Source organism: Sitophilus oryzae, unplaced genomic scaffold (genome assembly GCF_002938485.1).
Source record: "Sitophilus oryzae breed Bouriz unplaced genomic scaffold, Soryzae_2.0 scaffold_469_pilon_pilon, whole genome shotgun sequence".
NCBI lineage: Eukaryota > Metazoa > Arthropoda > Insecta > Coleoptera > Curculionidae > Sitophilus > Sitophilus oryzae.
Window position 1 is genome coordinate 1375480 of NW_022147050.1, and position 19442 is coordinate 1394921.

A 19442-nucleotide genomic window follows, 5' to 3' on the forward strand; every position below is an offset into this window, starting at 1 on the left:
CATACGATACACTCATTGAATTTTTAGAAAAACAATGTTCAGCTAAAGATACAATCTCTCTAACTAAATCGTTTTCTCATTTTAATAAAAATAGTAATTATGACAAAACTAAAACGAAGTATTCACAAAAAAGTTATAAAAATAAACCTACCTCTTCCTTTGTTGTCAACACTCAGTTGAAACAAAATTTAACTTGTCAAGTTTGTAACAAGGATCATTTTATTTATAACTGTCCAGATTTTATTGCTTTTACTCCAAAACAGAGATATGATTTAATTAAATCCCGAAGTTGGTGCTCAAACTGTCTCGGCACTAGACATTCTTCTAAGAGTTGTAATTCTCGTTCCTCATGCCGAACTTGTGGCAAAAAACATCATTCGCTTTTACATTTCGAAGGTCAAATAACAACTCCTGTAAACGTTCCTCCATCCACTTCATCGCAAACTCTTCCAGTTCTGCAAGCAAGCAGCTCTATCTCAGAAGTTGTATCTACAAATTTATTTGCAAAACATAAGAATAAAGCTCTTCTTTCTACAGCATTAATCAATGTTCAAGATGCGTGGGGTAATTTTCATGTAATACGCGCTGTAATTGACAGTGGAAGTGAAAGTCACTTTATTTCAAAATCTTGTTTTAATAAATTAGGTTTATCTAAATTTTTCCTCCCCATCCAATTGTGTGGCATCGGGAAAAATATTTCCAAAGGTTCTCACGGTGTTAGATGCAACATTAAACCTATTGGAAAGTCTGATCCGATCTACTCCTTGGAGTTTATTATATTAAACGAAATTAGTGATAATTTACCGATTAATTCTCTTCCCGTTGAACAGTTCTCAAAGTTTTCTCAATTGCCCTTAGCTGATCCCAACTTTCACCTCTCTAAACCCGTAGATATACTTTTGGGTGCAGATATTTATGGTTTCTTGATAACAGGAAACAAACTCCTCTCAGATCCAGATCAACCCGTCGCTTTAGAAACTATATTTGGATGGATAATTACAGGAAGAGTTAAAACATCTAGTGTTTCACTCTCTGTAAACTCATACTTTCTTACCTCTTATGCTTCCTTGGATCAATCACTTCAAAGATTCTGGGAGTTAGAGGACGTTCCACAATCCTCGACGCTTTCTTCAGATGAAAAGCTTGCCGAAGAACACTTTTGTAAAACATTTTCACGCACTCTTTCTGGACGTTATAAAGTATCTTTACCATTTAAAACTTTGGAACCGATCTTTGAAGGTTCTAGAGATGTCGCCCTTCGTAGATTTTTCTCGCTCGAAAAACGATTGCTTCGAAACCCTCAACTTTATTCTCAATATTCTAATTACATGCGCGAATATTTAGATTCTCAATATATGATTGCCGTGCAAAATCCTTCTCCCAACGCTTATTCTTATTATCTGCCTCATCATTGCGTAATCCGACCAGATAGTCTCACGACCAAACTTAGAGTTGTCTTTGATGCTTCCGCTCGAGATTACACAAATAAATCTTTGAATGACACTCTCTTAACTGGGCCAAAATTACAGTCAGATATTTTATCTATTTTACTTCGATTTAGATCTCATTTGATTGTATTTGCTAGCGATATTAAACAAATGTTTTGTCAAATTCTTGTTAATGAAAATCATACTGAATACCTCAAAATTTTATGGCGATTTAACGCTAATGAGCCCATTCAAGAATACAAACTTACTCGCGTTACTTTTGGTTTAAGCTGTAGCCCATTTTTAGCCATTCGAGTTATAAAACAAATTGCTTTAGAAAATTTAGTAAAATATCCCGAAGCATCAAAGATTTTAGATATGGATACGTATGTCGATGATATTATATCTGGTTGCGATTCTCTTTCTCTTGCTATAAAAATTCAACGCGATCTCATTTCTATACTGGAACACAGCGGTTTTGAACTTAGAAAATGGACTTCGAATAGCTCAGATTTTCTTTCTCAGTTATCTCCAAATGAATGCAAAATGGATTCTTCTCTCTCTTTAAATATAAATTCTCTTTCTTCCTCTAAAGTTCTAGGACTAAACTGGAATCCCTCTACAGATGAATTTTTCTTTGATTCACCAGCGTTGTCCTTGACAAACAAAATCTGTAACAAACGCAATATTCTTTCACAACTCGCAAGCATATTCGATCCTTGTGGCATGTTAGTTCCTCTCACTCTTCACCTAAAACTGATTATACAAGATTTGTGGAAGTTAGGTATAAATTGGGATGATCCTGCTCCCAATAACATTGCTACATCTTGGCATCAACTCGTTCAAGAATTACCTTGTATTTTCTCTCTCAAAGTTCCTCGATATTTTCTCACTCTCAAATATTTATCCCTGGAAGTACATGGTTTTTGTGATGCTAGTGAAAAAGGCTATTGTGCAGTAATTTATTTTAGGATAATTCTTCCAGATAACTCTGTAAAAAACAAATTTTGTCTGCGCTAAAGGCAAAGTAGCTCCACTCAAAAAATCTCAATTCCAAGACTGGAACTCTGTGCAGCCTTACTTCTGACCAGGTTAATTGATTTCGTTAGAACTTCTCTTTCTAATAAACTTACTAATGTTAGTACGATTGCATGGTCCGACTCGATGGTTGTTTTGCATTGGCTTAAAAGTGAACCATATAAGTGGAACACCTTTGTAAGCAATCGAGTTTCCCAAATTCAAGAGAAATTACCTCCTTCTTGTTGGCGTCATGTAGTCTCCAAAGACAACCCCGCTGATCCAGGTTCTCGTGGTCTTCAACCTAGCGAGTTACTCGACAATGCCTTATGGTGGGCGGGACCTCCATGGCTAAGCCAACCGGAATCTTATTGGCCGCAATCAATTTTTACTTTCCCTGAAATTGAAGAAGAACAACGAAAAGTTATATTGACATGTACTTCACAGCCCTCATTGTTTGATACTCTCTTTGAAAAGTTCTCTTCTTTCTCTAAAATTATAAATATTGTCACGTTTTGCAGACGCTTTCTCTATAATACTCGACATTCTAAATCTCGTAAAACCTCTCCTCTCTCGAAATTTGAAATAAATGAAACTCTAGAATGTATTATTAAATGTGTTCAATCACAATATTATGCTAGGGAAATTCTCTTAATAAATAATTGCAAATCTCTACCTAAATACTTACGAAAATTGACCCCCTTCTCGACACCAATGGAATTCTTAGAGTTGGTGGTCGCTTGCGCAATGCTTCTCTAAATTTCTCTCAAAAACATCCCGCACTCTTACCCAATAATCATAAATTTGCTACTCTACTCATAGAATATACTCATAAACTCTATTTGCATCCCGGTCCCCAAACTCTTCACTATATTCTCGCTCAACAATACTGGATTGTTTCTGCTAGAAAAACAATTCGTAGTGTTCTCTTTAAATGTCCTCAATGCTTTCGCGCTAATCCAGTAATGCCTCAGCCTCCTATTATGGGAGATATTCCTGCTGTAAGACTTTCTCAAGTAAAACCTTTCTCTGAAGTTGGATGCGACTATGGTGGTCCATTCTCTTTATTAAGATATCGTGCACGAGGTGCTAAGTCCTGTAAAGCCTATATTTGCTTATTTGTGTGCATGGCCACGAAAGCTTTGCACTTAGAACTGGTTTCCGACCTTTCCTCCGAGGCTTTTCTGGGTGCACTGCGTCGATTCATTTCTCGTAGAGGTCGCTGCAATCATATTTATTCCGATTGTGGCACGAACTTTGTTGGAGCTTCTAGAGAACTGATTAATATGCTAAAATCCGCCGCTGAGCAAGAACAAATTTCCTGGCGCTTCAATCCTCCAAGCGCGCCTCATTTTGGTGGCCTGTGGGAAGCAGGAATAAAGTCTGTAAAAACTCACATTAAAAGGGTTATTGGTGATCAATTGCTCACGTATGAGGAATTTTATACGCTACTGGTTCAAATAGAAGCAGTGCTTAATTCTCGTCCATTGTGTCCACAAAGCTCTTATCCTAATGACTTGTCAGTTCTTACTCCAGGACATTTTTTAACCCTAGAGCCGTTAAACGCCCCTCCGGAAGATGATCTTTCCGGGATAAAATTAAATCATCTCTCTCGCTGGCAGTTGATATCACGGTTGCACCAAAGCTTTTGGAGCCGATGGTCTAAAGAATACCTTCAAACACTTTTACAAAGAGCTAAATGGAATGACTCTACTATTCCAATAGAAATAAACTCGGTTGTTTTAATAAAGGATGATAATCTTATTCCGCTCAAATGGAGCATTGGAAGAGTCTTAGAGATTCACCCGGGCCATGATCGTGTTACACGCGTGGTTACTTTAAAAACAGCAAAAGGCATTCTTAAAAGACCAGTGACAAAGATATGCCCACTGCCTTACTGCAAATCTCATAATTAAAATTTACTCTAAAAAAAAAACATAATCGCAAAAAAACATAATCGCAAAAAAAACATAATCTCATTATAAACATAATTAACATCTCTTATTTAATTACTTTTCTCTACTCTATAACAAATGTAAACTCTCTTAATATTTAATTAAATTACACTCATGCATTAACCCCAATAATGCATTTTTCTAAATTTCCTCTAAATTTAACTTCATAAATTTCACTCTTACTTTCTTTTAAACATAACGCATTTTTCACTTTTTTTTTTTTTACTTTACTATTCTCAAACGAAAATGGAAAATATTTCATTTTGGTGGGCGGTATGTTGGATTCTATCCCTTCCTCCCATCCTTTACCCGAAAAACCTTAGTGGGTACGTAGCCGTAGTCGAATACGCAGCGTGACGAGAGAGAGACAAGATCGGCCGAGTACACAGTGTACACCTCCAAGCGCGCGCTATCCTCAAGTGTTTTGTTCAAGCAAAAAATCAACAGGTACGAGTCCAGAACGGGAATAAAGGTGAGTGCCCACAGTCCTGATACATTAACTCACCTTAATGAACTGAGCCCCTTAATTCTCGCCCGTAACAATACTTTTATTTTTACACTGCAAAAGTAAAAGTGTTTTGGTGTATTGTGATGATTTAGCGCTTTATTTAACTACATTTAGTTCAATTATTGCGAAAGGTTGGCTGAACTTGTTATTTTCCTGTTCTATTCTAGTAAAGCGGAGTGTTTTTTCCCATTTGACTTACCGTTCACAATGAGTTGGTGGGCTATCTGATTCGCACTTACGCTTGGTATCTCTTTGGGAGCCTTTGAGTCGTTGTTCACCATTCTTAGTGTTTTCCATGCCTATCGGCTAGCGTGTTTCATATCGATATTGGTGATAAGAGTCTGCCAATTTTGACGACGACTTATAGAAATCTCTTCCGACAGTCTATTACCCAAGTTTATAGTTTCCTCTGCGAAAGGATCGCGCATATACGAATCCGTGTATTCGTCGTAGAGCTTACTCTGATTCCGGTCCAAACCCGGAATCTATTGAGTTCGGCATCCACGCGGGATGTGCTTTCTAGAAATGGTTTTTATGTTCTCTATAAAGGTGTCATAATTATCAGATATTGGCTCGATAGTTTGAACAATACCATCCAATTCCTCCCTGAAACCTTCCCAACTCGCTTTCTTAAAGTTGAAGCGTCTGCGGAATGGAACGATTTTTGGTTCGATTACAGCTCTAATTTGGAGCATAACGGGCCTGTGTTGAGAACGTGGAATAGGTTCCAGAACCTTTTTTACACAGTGTTGTTTGATGTTATGGCTGACAAAGATTAGGTCGGGGTTGTAACCTCGCCGCCATCTTCCGCTGTTGAAAGATGCCGGAAGCTTGGCATCATGGATTAAAGACATTGGGATACTCTCCATAAATGACTCGACCCTCTCTCCGTCTGTATTTGTCTCGCCGTAGCCCCACACCATACTATGTAAAAAACGTCTCCAATAATAACCCTTCATTTGGGTTGGGAGATATCATGGGCAACCAAACTCTGGGTATTAAAAGGTGATGCTGCAGGTTTATAGAAGGACGTGACTGCGAGATTTTCGAAAACGACAGTAAGTGTCTCGATGTTATTGGCATCTGACTTAAACGAACTTCCCAACGCCATATCTTTCCTGGTAAAAACTGCGCTGCCATATTGCTCGTGTGGTCGTTCGGTTATCAGGGTCATACCCGATATATGAGGTCTAGGGTCTGTAGGGCATTTGTGTGTTTCTTGTAGGCATAGTACGTGGCACTCATACCTCCTGCATATCTCCGCCAGCATAGTCTACTTCGGGGTAGATAGTCCTTCCACATTTCAGGAAATGATGATCAGTGCTGGTCCTAATGAGGACCGATTGGTATCTCTCTTACTTGACATTTTACTTCCTAGCTAGATAGATAGACACTGAGTTGGTGGTTGCAGAATCAGCTACTGGTTTTAGCCAGTACCCAGGGTTGTGACGGGGACGCTTCTGCATGACCCCAGGATTTGAAATAAAGGAAGATTAATTATTATTATTATTAATGAGTTTGTTAGTGATCCAATGATTTGATATGATTTTTATCTCCTCATAATTCATTTTATAGTTCTAAAGGGCATTGAATCGTAAAAAAGTTGATGGTAGTCAACATCAGATTGGAAAATTAACCTTGCCGTGTGGTTGAGAAGAAAAAGTGGCCACAGTGGTAATTATTTTTATCTCTCATCCTCAATTACTTCTAAAATTTTTAGTGATGGGTGTACTCGAGCGAATTTTCGCTCGAGTACTCGATTATTGAAATAACCGACATCGCTCGATTATGAACGAGCGATGCAAGTGACGAGTACCATGCGACGAACGCAAGCGATCCTAGAATGAAATAAATGGAAATCCGATTTTAATGTGACATACTCGATAAAAAGCCGAGCGAATTTTCTTATATACATTACAGGTAGCAAATTTATACGCCGTATATACCGGGTGCGCCTCAACAGTGGTTCACCCCTATTACTTTTTTATTTTTTTTAGATAAAAAATGAGATTTGGTGTGTTAGTATATGACATAAATTAGGATTGATTGACGTATTCAATTGTTTTCTGTCACTTCCTGTTTCACCGGAAATGACTACAACTTTTGATTTTTAAATGGTACCTTCGGTATTTTTTTATTTTATTCGATAGAAAATGACATTCTAAATAGAATGACGTATCATATGTCAACTTTTGGCATATTCGCTTAAAAACAAACTGTATTTTAAATTTCAATCTAGAGTGCCATGGCTGTGTTAAAAACACTAATTTTTAATGAAGGAGCCTTGGAAAAATAGATTTGATCGCCTAATGTTTTTAGTGTCTTGCCGTGGCGGGTTAAAAGATGCCCGAATCGTATTTTTGATCATATCTCAATTTTTTTCAAATGGAACGAGGGTGGCTCATTAGCATATTTCGAAAAAGAATTTTTTTACGAATAATTTGATACCACATACTTGGTACTTCGAGTCAAATTGTCGTTATGAACGGCATGTTACAATTTCAAATAAACCATATATGCGAAAATGTCAAAAGTTGACATGTGATATGTCATTCTATTCAGAATGTCATTTTCTACCGCATAAAGTAAAAAAATACCGAGGGTGCGATTTAAAAATCAAAAGTTGCAGAAATTGAAAAACAACTGATTATGTCAATCAATCCTAATTTATGTCATATACTATAACATACCAAATCTCGTTGTTTTATCTGAAAAAATAAAAAAGTTATAGGGGTGAGCCACTTTTGAGACGCACCCGGTATATTTATCCGTTACGTATCTGAGGGAGAAAATTTTACGATTTACATCGACAATGCTTCGAAATAAACTAAATCAGGCGATCAGGCAAATCGCTCGTCGCTTACTACTTGCCGTTCATTACCGAAAGAATATGTGCCCTGCGCACGCAGCTTACCGCTTGGCGCTTGGCGTTAACGAGTACTTACAACATGCGACGGACAAAAAAACGTATTTTTAAATACGAGCGATATTTCGCTTGAGTGATCACTCGGTTATTGCAATCGCTTGATACTCGAGTACTCGTTATTGAAATTAATCGGTTTTTCCCATCACTAAAAATTTTAGGAAAATTTAAAAAAAAACTGGAAAAACAACAAGGTTATTTAGTTTTCCCAAAGCGTTTTTTGAGAATGGTACCCTAACCAGTCCTAACGTTATAATAATGAGGAAAATGCATGTTTTTAAATAATGGTTTTAAAAAATAGTTCATATAATTACAAATTGAACAAAAAAAAATCGTTGATATCGGTTAAGAAATGCCTCTAATATAAAATAATTAAATATTGGTAATTTAAATGGCCGGGCAGCATATTTGTATGTAGCGGATGCAAAAGACTATGCCAATACGATCGGGTGTTTCCGAACTGAATCTTGTATGTAAGAGATATATTAGAACAAAAACGTCTAAAGGTTGTCGCCCACTAGACCGCTGCGCGGCGCGGCACTGGGAAGAGAATTTTTTCCGGCTGCGAAGGAACTGCGCCCACTATAGCGCGCTTTTGAAACGCGGCAACGCTATTTAGATATAGTCGAAGTGTTTTTTACTTACTGTAGTTTAGTTTTTAAAGCAATGAGTTCAAGTACGGACGAAAGCGTATTTTTTGTGCTCTTCTAACAGAGGAAGAGGAAGAGGGGGTGAGAAAAAAAGTTTGGACTCATACGATTAACAAAAAAAGAAAGAAGTTTGGAGAATTTTACCATCTTTTTCCAGATTTAATAAAAGACAAGATCATTTTTTTCAGTATTACAAAATATAAAGGAAACATTTTACGCAGTCCTCAATTGAGGGTTTTAGAAGCAAAACACTGAGTATCTCTACTCATCATATTTTTTCAGAAGAGACAAATTACTAATACTTTTGATAATTCTTATTTATTCTGATGTGTATATTAGTTATGTGGTGAAAAAACCCTGATCTTTTTATATATTTAGGTAATTAGAATTTAAAAATTGGAGATTGTCACTTTTGTTAAAAGTGGAGATTGCCGGTTTTGCCTCTACACCCCTCAATTATATTAAATCTTTGATAGAAAGGCATTTCGTCCATCTGTCTCTAGTGAGGGAAGACTATAAATAAAAAATTGTCATATTCCTTTATGAAAATCGATTTGCCTAATTTACCTTTAAAAATACAATTCTACCAGTGATACGTATCACTAGTTCCTAGTCAAAAAGCCAACTGAAAAGACTCGAATGCAAAATTATTTCCCTTGTGAGTACGCACACTGCAACGCGTCAAAACGCGGGAGACGGAAAAAAGTTGCTAGAGAAGTCTTCCGACTTCTTGACGGAAATTCCGCGGCGCGCTTCTGCGCTGCGCGCTCTAATGTGCGTTGGTCCATTTAAATACATGGCAAGCAGACAAAAGAAATTTCCACATGGCGCCGCGCCGCGTCGCGCCGCGGTCTAGTGGGCGACAACCTTAACACGTCTCCCACATACTTCCTTAGCATGCAAAATAAAACATTAGCTCGATATTTTTAAAATTGTATGCGCTTTTATAAATACCGATACGATTAAACAATCTATTCCATTATAGTAAATTAATATGAGTGAAATAAGACACGATTGATTTCCCGAGATGTATGATTGGAAGTTGGTTAATAATAATACTTTCAAATGACAATGAAAGCAAAACAAGAAGTGGAGGTAGGTAGACCAAATTTTTAGGTTAGCTTTTTACGCGGTAAAGTGGTAAGTTTCATACGTTTCATAGATTTTTCTTTTCTCTTTCCATGTCAGCTAGTGGACACCTATATATATATTTCTCCAGTGGCACAACGAATGTTTCAATCGTGGAGAATCTGCTGATTTAAAAATGTACAATTGATTTCTTATTTGGAATTCTACAAAATAATAATTGCCGAATCTCTGATTTTATAACTTGTATACAATGTTTTATGTACAGGATGTTCCTAAATATTATGTACAAAGGGAAAAGATTGATTCTTTGGTTTATTTTATAACTGAAATATCAAATATAGTAGAACGAAACGTGGGACTTAGAGGTAAAAAGTCAAGAAAGTAATGATAATATTTAATTATTATTCTATGTTATTTATTTGCAAATAAAGCTCTTTCTTTAGCTCCTTGTTTTAAATTAGAACTATCCTAAATCAATAAAATTAATGTGTGTAACAATAAAGTGTGTGTAATCACAATAGGTACAATATGATCGAAAAAAGTCGTCAGCGAGGGCTATGAAATGAAGATCGCTGTAATTTTATATGTAAAATTCTAAGGTAAAATTATATGTCATCGACCGTATTTCCAAGCCAACTGGACGACATTTTTTTCGACCATACGATTTACAGGGTGGCGCACCTCATTCGCCTCGGTTGATTATACGAAAATGAAGAGATGTAGAAACAACAAATTTATGACTCGGATTAATTAAGAGAGGCAAGGTGCTTAATTTAAAATTATTTTACAAATGTACAGGGTGTGTCAGAACTAAGATCCATACCAAAGTTATATTTTTTCTTATGGAACACCCGGTATTACATTTAATTTTTGGATTCTTGTGCATAAAATAAGGCTTTTATTCTAAGGGTTTAATATGTTTAAATGCTTTGATTTTTGAGATATTTAAAGATATTTAAATATGCATGCTGTAATAAAAAAGGTTGTCAACACCATGTACGTTACTTTTCAGAGTTAATTCTTGCTCTGAGTTCTAATACATCTCTTACATACGAATTGCGCTTCGGCAAGACCCGAACGAAATGGTATAGTGTTTTGCGTCCGATACATACAAATATGCGGCCGGGCAAACGCTCTCTACCGCGCCTTGCCGCTGTGACGTCACCCGCCGTTCTTCTGGTTGAGTGGAGCCAGACGCGTGTTTATTTTACACAGTTTGCTTTTAAACGGTATTGAATCCGAGTCAAAATTTTAGTTATTTGTGTTAATTAATACATAATTAGTAATTAGTGATATTTATAAATAGTAATGGATGAGCGAAAACAGAAAAAAATGGTCCAAGGCCATGAGAAGAGATGAAAAGAAAAACGTTAAATTATCCTCTATTTTTACGATTTATTGTTGTGAAGATCATTTTGATGTAAGTTCATATATTCATTTATATTGTCTTACATAGGTATATGAAATCTGAATGTGTACAGGGTTATTCATTATACATATTTTGACACCCACATACAGCCTTAAATGCAAGTTTTAGAAGAAAACATTAAATAAAAAAGTTGCATGGTTTTTAATATACTCTCTTTTAAAATTAATTCTAGTTATACAGGGTGTCTCAAAAAAGGTGGTCCAGAAAATTGTAGGTATTTTTCGCTTTTCAACTGTCAATGTTTCGTAAACATTTGAAGATAGGTATAGGATATTATACATGAAATATATCTAGAATATCTAGAAATTCCGAATTTCCGAAGAATTCAAAAATATATAGGGTGTTTCACTTAAAAAAGTAACTTAATTTTGGCGTTTGCTTATGGGACACCTTGTATAATGTTTTCATTACTGATAAACAATTTATTTCCTATAATTTCGTAAAAAAACAATCTTTAAAAATAACAAGGGTAAGGGGGTGTCAATATATATAAAAAAAACTTTCTTTTTCACGCTATGCTCTGGAGTTATTTTTCCACGTACTAAACAAATATTTTTGTCCCTTTTCACTTCTACATAACCAACAGCATTATCTCCATACGTCTCCCTACCTGATCTGAAAAATAAGTTTATAACATTAATATTTATAACTATATAAAAGTTCGTAACAGTAGGTACCTACTTATACTTAAATATGCCTCAGTACTACAAAGAATAAATGTTACAAGGCCATTATAACATTAATATTTATAACTATATAAAAGTTCGTAACAGTAGGTACCTACTTATACTTAAATATGCCTCAGTACTACAAAGAATAAATGTTACATACCTCTCTGTTTTTTTCCTCGTAATTCAGCACCAATAAATTGGGAATTTGTATTTATAAAAGCAGCCAATATAAAAGCATCGACTTTTGGCAAGTTATCTGATTGTGCTTTTACAAACCCGGAATCTGCCATTACTTAAAAAATTCTCAGAAACAAAACAAATAATAACTACAATAAAACACATACAAATAATAACTGCACAAAAAAGCATAAAAAGCTCCTTCAATCAACGCTAAAAGCAACAAAAATGTCTTAGTACGCCACCTAAATACGTACATAAACGGGACACGTCTGGCTGCTGCTAGCCATCGCGCGTCGACGAGAACGGCGGGTGACGTCAGACCAATAGAATATCGTTTCAATTCGCGGGGCGTCGTTTGCGTTATCCATAGTATTTTAATGGCCCGTTTTATAAAATTGTGGTACTGCTTTCAAGAAAAAAGCTTTTTTTTGCATTTACACATATTTATTGTAATAAATTGAACAGTTTCTGGCAAAAAATAAAATATATGCATCTTCCTCATTATGTCAATTTAAAATAGAGCAGAACATTTTCGTTTATAGAAAAAAATGTACAAGTGTTTAAAATTTTGATCTCACAATATGCGCGTGCTATTTATTTCGTCATTTAAACGAATTAATAGTACCTAATTAGTAATGTTATAATTGTATTTTTTATGTCTCAAGGTAAGGAGCCGATTAATTATTATGTAAAAAACAAGTTAAATTGGCCTCAGTCGTAATTACCAGACAGCGAAAAAATATTAGGAAATTTACTATAATAATTAAAAAAGAGATTCTTATAATATATTTGTTTAGTGTTATACTAATACAGCTTGACACTGTAATTTACTAACAGGAAACATTGTATAGTCTCCCCAGCGCCAGCGGTACGTTCCCTGCAAACAGTGATAGTTGTGTTGATTTCGTCTATCGAAGTCTTCGTCGTATATAAACTAACTAACTTTTCAAACTCGAATTTAAGATTTTGTATTCACAGTTGTAGCCACTCTCATTGCTCAATTTAAAAAAAAAACACGTTTCTAAAAGCTAAATCTTGTAAAAATATGCCTAAATTAATATTTAAATATATTTGTTATAAATTATAGAGTGAAGTTATCTTCACTCTAAAATTTATAACAAAATATTTATTCCTGCCATAAGAAGTTGTGTATTTCAGAGCCATAGAGGTTCAACACGTGCCCCTCTAACGGTTATTTTCGAACTTTTACATCAAATTTTGGCTTCTCATTTTCAAACTTCTCATTTTAACGTCCGAATTCTTGTCTCAAAGTCTGTTCAAGGGCATCTGATATTCTTTGGATGACTGTAGCAATTATCTTGTTAACGGTGTTAAGTAAGGTAATGCATCGTACGTTCTTACACTGAGATAAGTCGCCCTTCTTGGGTAGTTTTACAATAAGACCTTCTTTCCACGGGATTTGTTCTGTTTCCCAAGCGATTTTTTTATTGTTGTCTCTAGTAACTGTGCAACTACTTTCTAGGTGAATCTTAAATAGTTCCGCGGGGATATTACGAGGATCTGCCGCTTTGCAAATTTTAAGCTGCGATATTGTTTTTGAAATGTGGATGTATCATAGGATGCTGAGGATAAGTTGGACCTCCAGAACAACAAACTGTGAAGTTTTAAACAGAATTAAAACCCGTGCACACCTAACAGGCATAATTAAAATCAAAAAAACTTCCTACCTTGGATATAATAATGCGGCATTTAGAATATGAAGAAATACAGCTCATAATAGAAGGAAAAATCGATGGAAAACGTAGCATAGACCACACCGACGGAAACACCCTTATTCACCAAGCTCTGGACAGAGAGTCATATGTCATATTAATCGCCAACCTCAACAGAAAAGGCACCTAGGAGGAGGAGGATATTGCTTGCTTAATTTCTTGTATCGATGAAGCACGTGTTCTAGATTCTAGATCTGCAGTTCTCTGTAGCTACCTCTTTAATTTCATTCGTTCTGTGTAGCGCTGCCTGTTGCTACCTCATCAATCTCATTTGTTCTCTGTTGGGCTCCATAAAAATATCTTTTGGGGTCACTATTAGAATGGATTCCTTTTTTATCTTTCACTATGGAACATTCCCTATTAATGTTTTTATTGACAAGCTTTAAGTGTCCTAGAATTATTTATTTCAGCTGCCATTTGAGCTTTTTGTGCAAGTTCTTCTGTTCACAGGTGTTTATCTCTTCGCTGCCTTGTTCATTGTGCGATATTGTTCCTCTAGTGCTGTTATTTGTGCGATGTGGCCTCCTTGTAGAATTTTTTGTTTAATTTCTATTCTTTCTTTAATCTTCTCCCATGTGCCATCTAAGATTCATGGCTTCATAATGTGTCTCTGCGACCCGAGGATTTCTTCGGCTATCTTCTGTTATTATATTTGTCCTCTATACTTAGTTACAGTTGAATTGTCGATGGTTATTTCTTCTATCTGTTATATGGTTTGTAATGTGTTTGCTATTTGGTTTTGAATATTAGGAGAAGCAAGTCACCCGAAGATCGAATTTACGTTTTAGCCATTGTGTTTCCAGAATGCTTGCAATTTTGAGATGTGTTTGGGCAATTAGATGGTGTTCACTGTTTATGTCACGTACAGAGGTACACGCTTAAATCAAAAAGTGAATTCCTCCATCTCCGGCTAAATAAAAAGTGGTCAGTTTGGTTTATTGTATACCAATCTGGCGATTTCCACGTATCTTTATGGACTACGTTATGAGGAAACACTGTATCTCCGATAAAATTAATATATGCATAGCGTCTCTGATAAGACGCGGACGCTCCAATAAGAACGGTAGTAAACTGAAATTTTAAGAGCTTATATCGGTTAATTGAAAGCATTTTACTACAGATTAATTGATTAGCGGATTCTAGGCAAAAGAAAGTTTAGACAGTTTCATTAAAGAAGAATATGTCTAACTTGTGAGCTTTTTGACATATTTCACCTTTTGTGAAAATGAAGATAAACTTTAAATTTCAATAACAGGTACATAAATTGTAATTTACCCTGTATAGCCTGATATTTAGTTAAAATAACCGTTGTACGTTAAACCAAATTAAAATTTGACCCGAACAGTTATACAGGGCGAAACAAAATTAATATTGAACATTGGTCACTTCTAAAAAAAATGCTTTTCCTACATATTTCCGAGGATATTTCCATCTTTATGATTTTGCGTCAGTAGATCTTTATTATTTCATAAAATCTAGGTGGCTGTGATATACCTTGTGATAATTCAACAAAAACTAAAGAATGAAGAGTAAAATTAATTCCTCTTTGCTGCATAAAATTATCGCCAATGTCGCCTTCTCCTAGTGATTTATATGTTTCAACCTTCTGTGCTGTTATGACTTCATCTCTGAATATGGATGGTTCTTGTTCTACAGCTTTGGTTTTTGAGATATTTAAAGATATTTAAATATACATGCTAACATAAAAAAGTTTGTCAACACATTGTACATACATTACTTTTCAGAATTCATTCTTGTTTGTTCTTGTGCTGACTTTCAAGCCAGAGAAATAAACTTTACTAAAAAATTTGATTGCTTTCTGAAATGTAGACAGAAGTATAAAACAATCCTGGTCTATTTTAAATATTTATTTTACATAAAAACTTCGTTATTTACAAATACAACACTATGTTTTTTTTTAAAGATCGAAGCAGATTTAAATGCTCTTTCAAACTATATTAGGGTTTCCTATACCTATCTAGCTCAGATTTTGAGTAAAAAGCGATTTTTCAATAAAATTGTAATGAAGATGGCTGGTGTCGCCATGGCAATTTTCTAGTGACACTAACAAACAAACAAACAACGCTTTATTGTGCAAAAAGCCAAAACAGTTTCATCGACAAAGCACTCACAAAACAAAAGTACAAAAAAATATACAAACAACAAAAAATACACAATACAAATCATACAATTCAAAAAAATTTAAGTCATTAAAATTACAAATAGAACATGCATAGACAATTGCAGAACAGTAAGCAGTAAATAGATATAATTTTAAGAGTTATAAAATCTTAAAATCTTATAAAATCTTAAACTTAGTAGCTATTTTCAAAATCGACAATTTTTTCTTCCCCTAGAGGTGCAAGACTTTGTCGTTGGTGGGGAAGCTCTTTGTCAGGTGCTGGAGGAATCTCCTCTAGCACTTTAGCTCGGTCTAAGAAGCATCTCATTGTCTTGTCCCTGGCTGTAGTGTCGTGGCCAGGCAATTGCACCAAGACATATAACGATGCCGGACGGGGCTACCCCTGTCCATCATACCAGGCACACTTTACTGACTGTGGTCATGTTTCGCGAGTAGAGGGTGTGGGGTGATCTTGGCTTAATCGCCTGGATCAAGAGGAGACAACCTTAACAAAAACCTAAATCCTACGATGACGGGACCAGGTCAAAGGAATGCGTGGGTAAGATAGAGGACTAGCCATTACTGGCCTCAACCTTGGGGCATCAGGGGGCACCCCATTGTATTTACCCCTTACTTCTGCATGCGCGTTCTGTAGAAGTGGACCGACTATCTCTAGCGACTCGTGGAAACACTATGAGATCTAGTATTAAAAACACCACCGGTAAAGCTGTGGGGAAGCCCCCTAGCGACACTGGAAACATTGAAAGTTTCAAGGAACAAATGAAAGTTTCAAGGGACCAAATCTAAAGGAAACTAAAGGAGGGGCGGCTGACACTTGCTTGGGATCATCCTCCACAAGTGGCACACAAGCTACCATCTTCTCCAGCAAGGGTCGGGAGCCTACCTCTAGACCCAATAAGCGACATAAGCTACTGTTTCGTCTACCCGGCCTGGGTCAAACAGGCGGGCTAGACGATCCTCTGAGAGTAGGTCTTAGCGGGGCAGAAGCACGGAGATACCTCCGATTGTTCCACGAAGGACTTGCTCCAGAGGAAGCAAAAGCGAAAACACTCCTCCGAAAAGGGGAGAGTAAAGAAACCAAGAAACAACCTGACTCATCTCCATGAAAGGGCAAGAGAGGGAGCGAGAACCTCTCACCTCTTCTCCGGCAGGGAGAGAAAAAAGCCAGGGTGGAAAGCCGTCCAACACCGGGAGGCAAGCAGGGACGTATCACCAGCTTTGCCGCTATTGCTGGACAATGGCGGTGCTGCCAAAGGATTACCAAGAGGTTGCTCTGACCACCGACCAGCAAACGTCTCTAGAAGAGGCTATACTGGACGAAGTAATGGCGATCGGATCGCAACACAACGATCTATAAATGTGGGTAAGCTGCGTTTTGCGGGAATACACTTTCGGGTGGGTATGATCCTCATAGATTGTGTATCTCGTAAGTCAACGTATTAGAAAACAATGAACTACTTTTTTAAGTTTATTGATAAAATAATAAATACTTACTTATTAAACTATTGTAGGTAAATTAAATAAAAGTAAACTGTTATAAATTTAAATAAAGTTCATAAACTAATGTCGATTTTAAAAATAGCTACTGTTACCACTGTCACTAGCAAATTGCCATGGCGACACCAGCCGTCTTGATTGCCATTTTACTGAAAAATCGTTTTTTATTCAAAATCTGAGCCAGATAGATATAGGAAACACTAATATAGTTTGAAAGAGCATTTAAATCAGGTTCGACTTATTAAAAAACATAGTATTGTATTTGAAATAACCAAGTTTTTATGTAAAATAAATATTTAAAATAGACCAGCAATTTTTGATACATCTGTATATATTTTAGGAAGCAATCAAATTTTTTAGTAAATAAAAACACAATATTTAATTCTGAAAAGTAATGTACAAGGCAGGGGCGGATACAGAAATTTATTTTAGGAAGGGCCCAAATAAAAAGTAATGTAGAATATGCTTTTTAAGGTGCCATTTTTAACCCAAAAAGCGTAATATTTAACCCAATCTATAGATATTAGGGGAGGGGGGCCGGGCCCCATGCGAATGAGGTGCGCCACCCTGTATACAATCATATTTTTGCTTTTGCTTTTGTAATACCTCATATTTTTGCTCTCTCCGACTTACTAGATCGCCATAGCAATTCACTACCAGACATGTTAACGCCGACCCAAGGTTTCGCTTGATAATATGATATGCATCTTAATATTATGGAGGTTTAATTTAAGAATGTAAATTAATCCTCTACAATGCTACTTACATCATGGAGTTTTTTCCATTTAATTTTAAGAAATAAGAATATAAACGGCCTGAAACTTATTATAAAAAATTCACAATTGAACAATTCCATAACACCTAACTTTCAAACCCTGAAAACGTGTTACTATCGTATATTTTTTGAAAGTAAATAAATAAAGTTAATTCGTTACCAATCACCAATCAATATGGCACCATCAATGACATTCGTAACAATTGCGTGATTGGTTCTCGCCATTGTTCACAGGTTTGAACAATTTTTAAAAGTGTGTAACATTACACCAATAAGCCAAACCTAATAGTTAGTAAATTAATGAGGTAAACTGACCTGCAAGTATACAGATGATTCTTCCTCACGCTTCTCCTGAAAAACCCCTTGCAGCCATCGCATGACGCAGCCCCGTAGTGCTTGCCTGTGGCTCTGTCCCCGCAGATGGCACAGTGCTGTTGGCCCAGAGCTGCGCTGGGTACTCCCCCCGTTCCTGCATGGGAGAGTGTAGCTGTTAGAGCTCCATTAGTTCCTGCGCTCCCCGTCGAAACGCCCGCACTACCAGACATGGGCGAGTCTGAGTCTGCTGCAAAGAGAAAAAAAGTAACATTAGTTTCTACAAAAAGCGGTTTACATGATTTCCTGATCAATTCTTTATTCGGCAATAAAAATCTTTAAAAAAAATTGTTATATATTTTTAATATGTCGAAATTTTATAAACATGTGTTTTTATTTTGGAAGAAGCACGGATACAATTACCCATTTTTAATAAGGAAATACTGATATACTAAAGAGAAGAAAAGGCCTAGGTATATTAAAAAACATATTTATATCTCAGAAATAAAGAAAAAAATTGCAAAACCATTATATATATATTCGATAATTTTCTTTATTAGTTCATTGTCATTTGTTAAAATTAATTATCAAACCTCGCTGCATATTCACATGATTCTGTAATCAGATGATTCAAACCCGACATACATTCTTTAGATAAAGAATGTATGACATATACAATATAGAGCCGGGTACAGGAAAAATGCCTTAACTACAACAACTTACCTTGCTGTATTTTCTGAATTTAATGAAATATGGTTTCACCTCAAGTGTAAATCTGATGGTTATATTTATACAGGGTGAGTTTTCTACGATAGGTATCTCGGAAACTACTGGAGATAGAGAGTCGGTTAAATGGGGAAAGAAGAACGAACTGCAGTTTTTTCATAAATATGCGCCCTTTAGATTTTTGAAAAAGTTCATGGCTTACTAGATATTTCGAAAAAAAAAATTCGGCTATTTTAAAAATTGTCCCTAGTTCCATTATAATCTATTTTAGACAAAAACTTTTCAGAAAAAGTTGTAGATAATCACATCCATGGGATTATGTTCTCCGTTATTTTCTAAAGCCTGTCATTTTTGACATATGACACAAACATATGTTTTTTTAAGTGGAAACCATAGTTGGCCACGAC

The 19442-nt window shown here is 35.9% G+C and overlaps 1 protein-coding gene across 4 annotated transcripts in view; it reads right to left on the minus strand.

Moving 5' to 3' along the window:
- LOC115886142 (hepatocyte nuclear factor 4-gamma) overlaps positions 1-19442 on the minus strand; it is a 151499-nt gene that overhangs the window by 80072 nt on the left and 51985 nt on the right. For all 4 annotated transcript variants that reach the window (XM_030905216.1, XM_030905217.1, XM_030905215.1 and 1 more), the window contains exon 2: positions 18313-18559. In XM_030905216.1, coding sequence (XP_030761076.1) covers positions 18313-18559 — 247 coding nt within the window. The remainder of the gene's footprint in view (positions 1-18312; positions 18560-19442) is intronic.